Consider the following 12,457-nt stretch of genomic DNA (forward strand, 5'->3'; position numbering starts at 1 on the left):
AAACAACAACAACAACAACCTCCCCAACACAACCCCCCCCCAACAATTCGTTTTCTTAAGGAACTTAAAATTGCATGGGGCTCAGAGGAAAGGCACAAAGATAATTTTGGTTATGATAGTGTTTTTCCTGATAGAAATACTAGGAGTAGATTGCAAAGGGAGGCTGATTTAATAGATCTCATAGAATACCTTCTAATTTATCAAGGATACTTCAGTATTTACAGGTGAAGGGTTGTGTGGAAGGGGTCTTCTAAAAATGATACAACGAGGGGCAGCTAGGTGGTGCAGTGGATAAAACACCGGCCCTGGATTCAGGAGGACCTGAGTTCAAATCTGGTCTCAGACACTTGGCACGTACTAGCTGTGTGACCTTGGGCAAGTCACTTAAACCCCAATTGCCTCACCAAAAAAAAAGTAAAAGTAAAAATGATACAATGAGCTTGTAGGAGCACTGCACCCAAAAGCTGAGCTCCAACTAGAATCCAGGTTTTCTGATTCCAGTTAACTGTGTGATGCCAGGCAAACCACACATCCCTCTGGGGTTTGGTTTCCTCATCTATAAAATTGAGATAAAAATTCTTAACTTGCTTGGCCTCATGCGGTTGTTGTGAAAATCAGATGAGATTGTCTTTGTCCTTTGTTACTCCTTCAGGAGTGCTTAATGTGATTTGTGGCAGAACTTTTTGAGGTATCAAAGAATTAAAAAACCAAAATAATTGCCCCTCCATTGGGAGATGGTCATCCAAATAGCCAAATATAAGAGAATGATTTCGTGTGGGACAAAATTGTGAATATGAGGAGTTCAGAGAAAGATGGAAAGTCTTGTGCGTACTATTTCAGAGTGAAATAAACAATCCCCACCCCCCCCAAAATATACAAGACTACAAGCTTATAACTTAAAAGATCAGTAAAAGGAATTGAACTGAGTATTGGAAACAACAACAACAAAACAACAAACCAATAATGATCCCAGAGAACAGAAAATGAAACTTTCTTTTTTTTTTCTTGGCAGAGAGATAGACAACTAATAGGGCAGAATATTGTATATATTGTTGTATGCTCAGATGATCAATGTATCAAATGCTTATAACTTAACTGTTTGTCTATGCCAGTAGGAGAGGGTTTCATTCTAGTGGGGAAAGAGAAGAAAAGGGGGAGGCAATATTTCTAGAAATGAGCATGATGTAATGCAGGGATGACTCAGGTGTCCACTGATTAGAAGGCACACAGAGCCTTCTCAAAGATAACACCACATACCTTGTCACAATTATTCACATTAGTCTAGTACTTGGCAGTTGGCAAAGTGTTTTTCCACCAACAACCCCATGAGGTAGGTTGTACTGATATTATGAGTTCCATTTTACAGATACTACAGCTCCGGTGACTTGCTCAGGGTCAGAAAACTAATTAATATAGCAGAGATGGGATTGGAAAATGGTGCTAAATGCCTAAGGCAGTGTTGTTGTCAGTATAGCAGGGCTTCTTCCTGGAGCTACTGGGTTATAGATTTGGAAATGGAGAGGACCTTTCAGACCATCTAGTCTAATTCCTCCATTTTACAGTTGAGGTGTTCTATCCACTGGGTCACTTAGTTGCCCTCTCACACAGCTAGTAAGTGTCTCAAGGTGGATTTGAACTCAGGTCTTCATGACTCTAGACCCAGCACCCTATGTTGTGCTGAGAACTGTGGGGCCAAAATAATTATCACTCTGAGTCTTAACTGATGAAGAACCTACAAAATGTTGTCCAGGGGGCAGCTAGGTAGCACAGTGGATAGAGCACTGGCCCTGGAGTCAGGAGTACCTGAGTTCAAATCCAGCCTTAGACACTTAACACTTACTAGCTGTGTGACTCTGGACAAGTCACTTAACCCCAATTGCCTCACTAAAAAAACAAACAAAAAACCAAAAAAAGCAAAATGTTGTCCAGGGTCCTTCCTTCCTTCTTTCCTCCTTCCCTCCCTTCTGTCTTCCTTCCTTCCTCCCTCCTTCCCTCCTTCCTTCCTTTCTTCCTTCCTTCCTTCCTTCTTTCCTTCCTTCCTTTCTGCCTTCCTGCCTATCTTCCTCTTCCATTCTTCCTCTTCTAAGTGGGAAGTAATTTGTTTAATGCTACTCATGGACTAAATGGAACTAATGTATTTAAAGCCTTTTGTAAACCTTAAAGTGCCACATGAATGTCATGTATAATTAATGTTACTACTGGCAGAGTCAGAACTGGAAACCAGGTCTATCTCTCAGTTCCAGACTCTTTCTACTGTACCAAGTTCCTTTTGAATTGTGTATTCTTCTAACTCATGATGATTTTGACCCTAGGAACCTGTTATTTCATTATAGAGTGTGATTTGGGAAACCTATTCTGGGTGTCTCAAATATCACTTTGTTCTGAAGACAAAGGTGACCTTTCCTCCAAAATGTCAGTTTCTTTTACTGCTAGGTAGCTGTAGCCTCTCAGTTCAGCCTAGACTTGTCATCCTATAAAGAAATTATTAGTATAATGGTTCTGGGACTAATCGTTTTTAATCCAAAACAGAAAGATGTACCATGTCGATTTGGAAGCTGTGTCTTCATGAATCCTGTTCCCTCAATGACCAACACTTAACTCCTGGCTGAATCTCTTTCAGACCTGGCCCTTTAGAAACAACTACTTTGAAATTTTTTTAAAAATATTTTTGTGAAACCCATTAAAAACATTTGGTATGGCATGCCTATAGTTTCTTAGGAGAATGTTGAGTTTGAAAGATTCTCTCCAAAGGTCCAGTTCTCTAATAGTAATGAAAAACTCATTAAGCATATCAAGTGCCTCCTATTTGCTAAGCATTGTGGCAGGCACTGGGGGTACCAAGACAAAAATAAAAAATGAAAAAGAAAATCACTCTTCCCACAGTTATTCTTAGAAGTACTCAGTGCGAGTGCTTCCTCCATTAAATAGGTTAGGACAGAGGTAGGTGGCAAAGTGAAATGTCCAGGGCCTGGAATCAGGCAGACTCATCTTCATGAATTTGAATCCTGCTTCAGACACTAACTGGGTGACCCAGGGCAAGTCATCTGTAAAATATGCTGGAGAAGGAAATAGCAAACTATTCTAGTAACTTTGCCTAGAAAACCCCAAAAGGGGTCATGAAGAATTGGACACAACTGAAAAACACTGAACATACACACACACACACAGAGGCAGAAGGACAAGCCCTCCACCATTTACCTAGAAAGTGTTGGAGATGGGATTTGAACCCGGGTTCTTATTCTGAAGCCATCCTAGGAGATGAATCAATCATCAAATACTTTATTAGTGACTACATGACAGGCCCTTGTAATGTAGAGACAAACACAAAACAGTCTGTAGTCTCAAGGTACTTCTATTCTGTTGGTGAAGGCAAGATATGCACATATAAGAAATTATAGAATGAATTGAAAATAGATAGGAGGTAGTTTAGGGAAGGAGGGTGCTAGAGCCATTCAAAGAAGCAGATAGAAAGAAAAGACAGAAGAGAGGATAGCAGAATTTATCTCCCTCCAGAGATTGGGTTTGAGATACCCAGAACAAATTAAATTCTTTGATGCAGTAGGCATCATCAAAATAACAAATTGTTGTTAAATAGTCCCAAAAGGCCTGATGGTAGCTAACATCTGTTTACAGCATCTCAGGAGTGAGAATCAATGATGAAGGATGCTACCTGCCTCCTGACAAAGAGGTAATAGACTAAATATGTAGGAGGAGACACATTTTTGGATATGGCCAATATAGGGATCTGTTTTGCTTGTTATGCATATTTGTTTGAAAGGGGTGTGTATGGGGAGGGGGATGGAGAAAAAAAATAAATACTTGATAATAAAATTTTTTTAAAAATTAAAACAAAAAATTGAGTATTTCTGAGGGGAAAAACCCATGTTTCTCAATTTATGACAGTGGGATTAATATCTGATAATGTATTTTTAAAATGTATTTTATTTTTACCTTATGGAATAAAACAAGCATTTCCATAAGGAATTATTTAGTTCACTTCTCTGTGGCTGAGTTCAATCTATGAACTATATATATTTGAAGGATAAAAAGCATGTGATTTGCTGCCTGCCTTCAAGAAGTTTATTGTCTGGGGAGGGGGGGGTCAGACTCATGTAGTCAGTCCAACTATAGAAGAATGCAAGATAATATTTTTAAAAGTGCTAAGTTGGATAGAGTCAAGTTCCAAAATATATCGTACAGATAATAAGGGGGTGGGGAGACAAGTTATTTCAGAGTTTTTTAAAGACATGTGCCACTGATTGCATTAAAACCGCCAAGAGATTATTGCTAGATTCAACTTGAAAACAGGTTTTATTCTTGCAGGTCAATTTATTATACATACCAGCATTAGGAAAGACAGAAAAGGCTAGTGCCTTTTAATGCCATTAAATTCCTGAGAAATATGAAGGTATTGGGTTTTGTTTGAAAGGATGTGGAAAGTGGAAAAATCGTTATTCAGCCGAGGGAAAAGTTGGGAGAGTTGGCTGATAGGACATGTTTTAATTTGCTTTTGATGGGCTAGAACTCTAAATTCTTGCTGGCTTATTTCTTTCACAGTTATTAGTTGTGGGGGCATCTGGTACATTATGGTTTCATCTTTGGGAAAAATGGCTCTAACAGGCGTTTCCTTTAAATGAAGCTGTCAAAGGGCATTACCTGTGTTAAAAGAAAAGGCTTCTGTCATTTATGGTACAAGCTAGAATTTTCACTGCTGCTCATTCACCCACTGTCTGTAGGCTGTGTCTGTGTAGGCAGAGTGAATTAGGGGGAAGAGAAATCCTTGAGATAATTCAATCAGGAAGAAAGCCGATTTGAGTCAGTCAGAAGCTTCTAGCGGACAAGACTACTTCTGTGCCTTCTTACCTTACTTTGTGGAGTAAGCTTGGCACAGTGTTGAGCCAGATCAAGATTTATAATTTTTTTCTCTGTATCCATTTGATGGATGTGGAGGGAGCTCAGTCTTTTTAATAAAGACTCTGACTACCTACCTAATTTTTATCTTTGAAGAGAGAATGAAAGTATAGATGGGCAAACCTTAAATCAGGGGATTCCTAATATGGGATCCTAATATGGGTATGCACCTTAGGGGTCCTGTGATTATGTTTCAGGGGGGTCTGTGAACTTGGATGAGAAAAATTACATCTTTATTTTTCATATTGTCTCCCCCATTAGACTGAGAGCTCCTTGAGATCAGGGACGATCTCTTGCCTTTGTTTGTATTTCTAGCACTTAGCTCTATGTCTGGCACAAAGAAGTCATTTATTAAAGGCTTACCGACAGGGGCAGCTAGGTGGTAAAGTGGATAAAGCACTGGCCCTGAATTCAGGCGGATCTGAGTTCAAATCCGGCCTCAGACTTTTGACACTTTCTAGCTGTGTGACCCTGGGCAAGTCACCTAACCCTCATTGCCCCGCAAAAAAATAAAATAAAGGCTTACTGACTGACTGACTAACTTATAGCTGAAATTGATTATTCCCTTAAATAATTAATTTTAAAAACTATTCTGAGAAGGGATCTGTAGCTTTCACTAGACTGCCAGATGGGTCCATGACACATAAAACAATTAAGAACCCTGTTTTAGATGATACCACAAGTCTGTTATCCAAGCCAAACTCAGGAGAGAGTAGGAAGAACTATGCTCCTAGAGAGAAAGGAGTTAAAAGATAATTTATTTCTTTGGTGGGGGGGAGAAGAATGACATTTAACAATTTTTATTGTTTTTATATCAAATTTTTTAATATATTTCTCTCTGCCTTTGAACTCCACCTTGTAACAATGAACAAAAATTAGGCAAAAATAACTGATACAATGATGACACATGTAACATTCTGTCCCCATTATCCCCTGCCTCTCTGTGAGGAGTAAGAAGGTGCATTTCATTATCTATTTTCTAGGACCAAGAATGGTCTCCACCATTATTCAGAGGTAAACTTCCTTTTAATATTATGATGGTTCTGTATATTGTTCTTTTGGTTCATCTTAATTTGCTCTGTATCAGTTCTAGTTTTCCAGTGTTTCTCTGTATTCCTCATATTTGGCAATTCTTATTGTACAATAATAGTTTTATTATTACTTATCAGTAATTATTAGTGTATACAATAATAATACATGGTATGCTGGAGCCAACTCGAAAGCTAATTTTTATATTTCCAAGCATGAGCATTGACACTTTGAAAGTTGGCAAATGAAATAAATTAGAACTTGATTTATTATTTTGTTAAGTCTAGACTTAAGAAAGTGATGTAGAAAATGTAGATTATTGTAGATTAAGTTTAAAAGGGTGTCATGCCTACATTTTCCCCCCTATAAAGCTGGTTATTAATCATTTACCAACACTTGAACTACATCCATCAGAGCATTTCTTTAACTAAGATTAGTGCCTTTTATAAACAGTTCCATTTAAAAACTAATTTAAGATTGTAAATAACTTATTAAAGGAATTGTAATACAAGTATTTTTTCATCAACATCTTAGCCAGCAAATAGTTTTGTTGTAAGTTATTGTATTTTGATGGGAACAAATATTACACTATTTTTTTTTTTTTAGTGAGGCAATTGGGGTTAAGTGACTTGCCCAGGGTCACACAGCTAGTAAGTGTTAAGTGTCTGAGGTCGGATTTGAACTCAGGTACTCCTGACTCCAGGGCTGGTGCTCTATCCACTGTGCCACCTAGCTGCCCCAATATTACACTATTTTAAGAATTTTAAGATCATAGAATATTAGAGATGGAGGTGATAATAGAGATCATCTAGTTCAAAAGAAGCAACTGAAGACCAAAAAGGTTAAGTAATTTGCTTAAGGTTATACAGCTCAAGGGCAGTTAGGTATTGACTAGAATCCAAAGGAAAATAGAGAGAAAAACGAATATCCTGGATCGTGAACAGGGCAGTGAAAAAAAGAAACATTTGATCATCAAAAGCAAAATCAAAGAGTTCACTGTGTAAGAAATTTTTCAGTGATGTTTCTTGGCTCAAACTTCTTTGTATCAGTTAGCACCTCAGGACTACTCATGTAGCTTGTCCTCTGAAAAGGAAAAATAGTCTCAACTGGTGAGCGCAGGTTTCCAAGAATAATTTTTTAAACCAGTTAGGACAGGAAATAAGCAAACCTTAGAGTTTTATAGCATGCATTTTCGACCTAAGGATTTTAACAGCCATCAAAAGCTCAGTGGTCTTTGGAATGGTTTAATGTCTCCTCTTTTGTATTACTCAGGTAATGCAAATATTCAGGTAACACAAACAATGCTAGGTAGGACTTATTCTTTGAAAGGCTTTGCTTATTTCCATATATGTGTAAAGGAAAGGAATTTGCAACCCTTTTTGTTTCTCTAAACCTAGCAAGATGTAACAAGTAGTCATGTGACCTTTTTTTTTTTTTAATCTGTTCCTCTTGGGACACTCCATCTTCCCCTTCCAGCCTTTGCATTGGCTATCCCCTGTGCCTGGAATGCATTCTTTCCTCAGTTTAGCCTCCTGGAGTCTCTTTCCCCCTTTCTTCCTTCAAGATGCTGCCTTTTTTTTTTTTTTTTTGCAGGGCAATGGTGGTTAAGTGACTTGCCCAGGGTCACATAGCTAGTAAGTGTCAAGTGTCTGAGGCTAGATTTGAACTTAGGTCTTCCTGAATCCAGGGCTGGTCCTCTATCCACTGTGCCACCATCTTCTGTATCCAACTACCTTATATTTAAGTTGTATTTATTCTCTTTAGATTTATTCTCAGTGTATATATGTCCTTGTTATCTCCCCCTCCTCAGGAATGCAGTGATAATTTATTGGTATCTTCAGTGTCTAGCACAGTGGCACCCGCTAGGTGCTTAATAAATGCTTGTTGATTAATAGGACTTCCCTCTACGGGCCTCAGTTATATAAAACTAAGAACTTAGAAAATCTCCAAGATTCCTTAACTCTCATCCTACAGTTTTATGACTTATGTAATGGTGGAATAGAAACCACCCAATCTCAACCTCTCCCTCCCTCCAAAAAGGGTTTATTGGTTTTTGTTTTTAACAGCACAGTCATTTCCATAGAACCCTACCTTAGAACAGAGAAATATAGATAAGCAAAAACAACCAATAAAACCACTTTGTCTGAAAGCATATGTGACATTCCTTGTTTTATTTTCTCTCTGCTGAATTGGACAAGGGGTTGCGTGGGGGTGGCAGTGGTGGAAGGGGGGTGGTTTCATCCTCAGTATTCTGGAACGCAGATTGGTCAGTGCATTTAATTTGAATTCTGATGTCTCCCTTGTGCTATTTTCCTTTGCATTATTGTAATCATTGTGTAAATTGTTCTGGCTCTGCTTTCTAATCTCTGCAATGTCTTTCCTTGTTTCTCTGGATTTTTTTTCCCTTATGGAACAGTATTATTTCATTACATTCATATGTTATGATTTGATCAGTCATTCCCTAATCAATGGGCATCTGTGACTTCTTAGGAGATGTATATTTACTCTTCCAATTTCATAGTTCAGCAAACATCTCCCTACCAACTTTGATTCTATCTTTGCCAGCTCATTGTTGGACGAATTTAGAGCCTGTGCAATCCAATTTGTGTCCTATTTGTACAGCCAATTTCACATGTACATTTAGAAAATACGACATACAAGCTGCTTAATTTGCACAATGTTTCCATTTCATGTATCCCTCTCATGTTAACTATAGTATAATGTCTGTTGGTTGAATCAACATGTTAAGCATTTTGTATATTTAAACATTTAATCTCAGCTGAAACAGTTCTAAATTTAATATATCATTATTAGGCTTATTCAAGTTTGCTCCTACCAGGGTTGGATTTAAGCTAAATAACTTTTGTTTTGTTTTCTTTTAATGAAAAACAGTGAATAGCCAATTCATTAATGAACAATGGCCAATAGAACAGTTTATTGACCTTTTGCTTTAAAATATAAAGACATGTAATTTCTAAAATATGCATATAACTGCAAATCAAATGTGTTTTGTTTTCTAGTGACATATTCGATGCCATGTTTCCTGTCACTCATATTGCTGGAGAAACCGTTATTCTGCAAGGTAACTTGCCTCCTGTACTTTCCCCGAATAAGAGCCTATGGCTGCAGGAATTTCACTGTTTTAATTCCTTTTTGATAGAAATATCAGAAGAAAATCATTTGTATTTTACAGAGTTTATTCAATGTGATCTAAGAACAGTGTGCTTAGCAAGCTGTTACGACTGTTCACAATCTCCCCCATTCTGTGAGAATTCCATATTGATAAGTCCCAGAATACTGCTTTTAAATGGTATGAGAAGCAAGGGAATGCCGTGCTGATCAGTAGTGGGGTTGGACTGTGAGTAGCCTCTGATCTTAAAGCCTGGGCAAGATAAGGAGATCCAATGAAAGGGAAAAAAAAAGAAATAAGGAAGGCAGAAGGAAGGGGAGAAGGGAGAGAGAGAAAAAGAAATAAAAGAAAGGGAAGGAATAAGAAAAGAATAAGGGAAGAAAAAAAAACAATGAAAGAGAAAGAAAATGCTGCTTAAATGGTGTATGAAAATGACATATTTTTAATTTTCTCAGTACTCTATATTATCTTTTAAAAACTTTTTTTTTTGCTTCTCCAGGAGATGAAGGTGACAATTTCTATGTCATTGATCAAGGAGAAGTTGATGTAAGTATTTTATATTAACCTCAGGAAAATATTAACTCTGTTTGCTTATGCTTTTTGATGACTCTTTAACTTCCCTTATCAAATCTCATTGCTGAAAGAAGCTTAGCTTATTAGAAACCTCTGTGTGGTATATTTATTGTTTATATATTTTATAAAATTTTTATAGACCACAAGGTGTTGACTACACTCTCCGTACAGTATGTCATTTAGTTTAATATCACTTATTCTCCCTTGTCTTTTCCTCTTTTTGGAAGTCCTGATTGACCTCCCTGGGCCTCATTTTCTTCATCTGTAGAATAAAGAGATTTCACTACATGGCCTCTGAGGTCCCTTCTAACTTTTAATGTATGATCTTATGACCATGGTAATAAAATCTCAGAAAAGTATGTGATCTCTAATCAGAGACCTCCTATTGTTTGCTTTCTCCATCCTTAATGTACTTTCAGCCTGTGGCAAGATGTTAGGTATAGAAAACTGTATCAAGTTGCTGACTACAGCACTCTGAGAAATCTTCCCAATCATGGTTCCATACCTTTCTTTCTTCCCTCAAATCCTCAGTGTTTTCCTCCATCACAAGAACCATCCTCTGTTAGACTCCTAATGTATTGAGAAAAGAGGCCATCTGTCAGAAACTCTCTCTCATCCCTTACTTAATATCTTAAAATCCTTACTACTTTTTTTTTTAATTTTAGTGAGGCAATTGGGGTTAAGTGACTTGCCCAGGGTCACACAGCTAGTAAGTGTTAAGTGTCTGAGGCTGGATTTGAACTCAGGTCCTCCTGACTCCAGGGCCGGTGCTCTATCCACTGTGCCACCTAACTGTCCCCCTCACTACTTTTTCACCCATCCTCTCCTCGCCTATCTCTGTGGAAGATGTGCTTTTTCACTCTGCACTGATAATTCCATCTTCTCCAGGGCTTGCTCCATCAATCATTCTTCCATCTTTCCTTATCTATTGGCTCTTTCTTCATTGCCTACAAACACATTCAGATTTACCCCCTTCCTCAAAAATCTTACTATGACCCTGCCATCTCCTCAAACTATTGTCCTATATCTCTCCTCCCTTTCACTAGCAGACTCCTGGAAAGATTGTCAACACTGATAGCTCCCACTTTCTTATCACTCACTGAATTTCTCAGTCATTTGCAGTCTGTCTTTTGACCCCACCATTCAACCAAAGGTACTCTTTTCAGGGTTATCAGTATTCTCTTAATTGTTAAATCCTATGGTCTTTTCTGAGGCCTCATTTTCCTTGACCTCTCTGCAGTTTTTGATACTGTTGACCATTCCCTCCTCTGGAACACTGTCCTTTCTTGGTTTCCATGATGCTTTCCTCCACTTCTCCTCCTATCTGTCTGACCTCCTTCTCAGTCTTCTTTGTCAAATCATCATCCATCTCCTACTCCCTTAGAATGGATTTACCATAGGGCTTTTGCCCTGGAAGCTTCTTCTTTTCTCTTTCCAATATGTGCCCTGTGCACCTCTTTAACTCTACATGCATAAAATGGAGCTCATAAACTCCTCCTCCTCAATTTCAAACCTTCCCAATCAGAGGGTTTTTTTGTTTTGTTTTGTTTTGTTTTTAGTGAGGCAATTGGGGTTAAGTGACTTGCCCAGGGTCACACAGCTAGTAAGTATTAAGTGTCTGAGGCCGGTCTTTGAACTCAGGTACTCCTGACTCCAGAACTGGTGCTCTATCCACTGCGCCACCTAGCTGCCCCCCAATCAGAGTTTCATAACCTGACTCTTGTTCTTGATTTTTTTTCTCTCTCACATAATCAACTGCAAATGATTGTTGTGGTACCTCAACAACATTTCATACTGTCTCCATCTCTCCATTCACGTAGTTACTAATGTATGTCAAACCCTCAGCACTTCTTTCCTGGACTATTATAATAGTTTCCAAGGTGGATTTCTAGCTTCCAGTCTTTTTCCCTTCCAATCCTTCCTCCACAGGGTTTCCAGAGTCATCTTTGTAATGTACCTATCTGACCATGATAATCCTTAGCTCAGCAACCTTCAGTGTTTCCCTGTCAGCCATAGAATAAAATGCAAGCTCCTTAGACTGGCATTTAAGGCTCTCTACAAACTTGTACCTTTCATCCTGTACCAATTGTATACCTTTCTAGCCTTATTTCATAGTATTCCCTTGCATAGATCTTGTGTTCCAACCAAACTACACTACTACTTCTTCAGTGAACTCAATATTTTCTACCTCTGTGCATTTGCATAAGCCATTCCCCATGCCTGGAATATATTCCCTCCTCAATTCTACCTCTCAGAGTTCTTACCTTCCTTGAAAGTTCAGCTCTAGACACACCTCCTCCCTGAAGACTTCCCTTCCCTAATCTGGCTAATTCTGTAGTTTGCCTGGGTACTGAACCTTTATGCTCAAGCCCCAGATGCTGGAACACAGTTCCCAGACTCGATTGGCTGTGTTCCCTCTTCACGAATGGCATCGTAGGACTGCGTGTCATTCAGTGAGGTTGTCTCTGGGCTATTTAAAGGATTTTTCTTCTCACTGAACCTCAGGCAGCAGTTTGCAGCTATTTTAGTGAAAGTTATTACATTTAAAAAAACTTTTTTTAGCAGTTTGTTCGTGTCAAATTGACCATTTAATTGTAGTCTTTCTGGGAACTGAAAAAAAAAACAACACCCAACCTTACACTCTGCCTCTGGAAGTGTATTACTTACACAGGAAATCCTTCTGACTCATTGTTCCTATCTTGCTGGCAAAATGTACATGTTAAGTCCACTCTACTGAAAGGTTGTTGCATCAGAAAATGAAAAGGTAAAGCCATTTCCCCTCTTTGATAGGCATTTCCACCCAAGAAAGCATCA

General features: G+C 38.3%; 1 protein-coding gene across 1 annotated transcript in view; it reads left to right on the plus strand.

Annotated features, from left to right (window-relative positions):
- PRKAR1B (protein kinase cAMP-dependent type I regulatory subunit beta) overlaps positions 1-12,457 on the plus strand; it is a 267,398-nt gene that overhangs the window by 154,205 nt on the left and 100,736 nt on the right. Inside the window, exons 5-6 of the mRNA XM_044000797.1 lie at positions 8,961-9,022; positions 9,570-9,616. Coding sequence (XP_043856732.1) covers positions 8,961-9,022; positions 9,570-9,616 — 109 coding nt within the window. The remainder of the gene's footprint in view (positions 1-8,960; positions 9,023-9,569; positions 9,617-12,457) is intronic.

The sequence above is a fragment of the Dromiciops gliroides genome, chromosome 1 (assembly GCF_019393635.1).
Source record: "Dromiciops gliroides isolate mDroGli1 chromosome 1, mDroGli1.pri, whole genome shotgun sequence".
NCBI classification, from domain to species: Eukaryota; Metazoa; Chordata; class Mammalia; order Microbiotheria; family Microbiotheriidae; genus Dromiciops; species Dromiciops gliroides.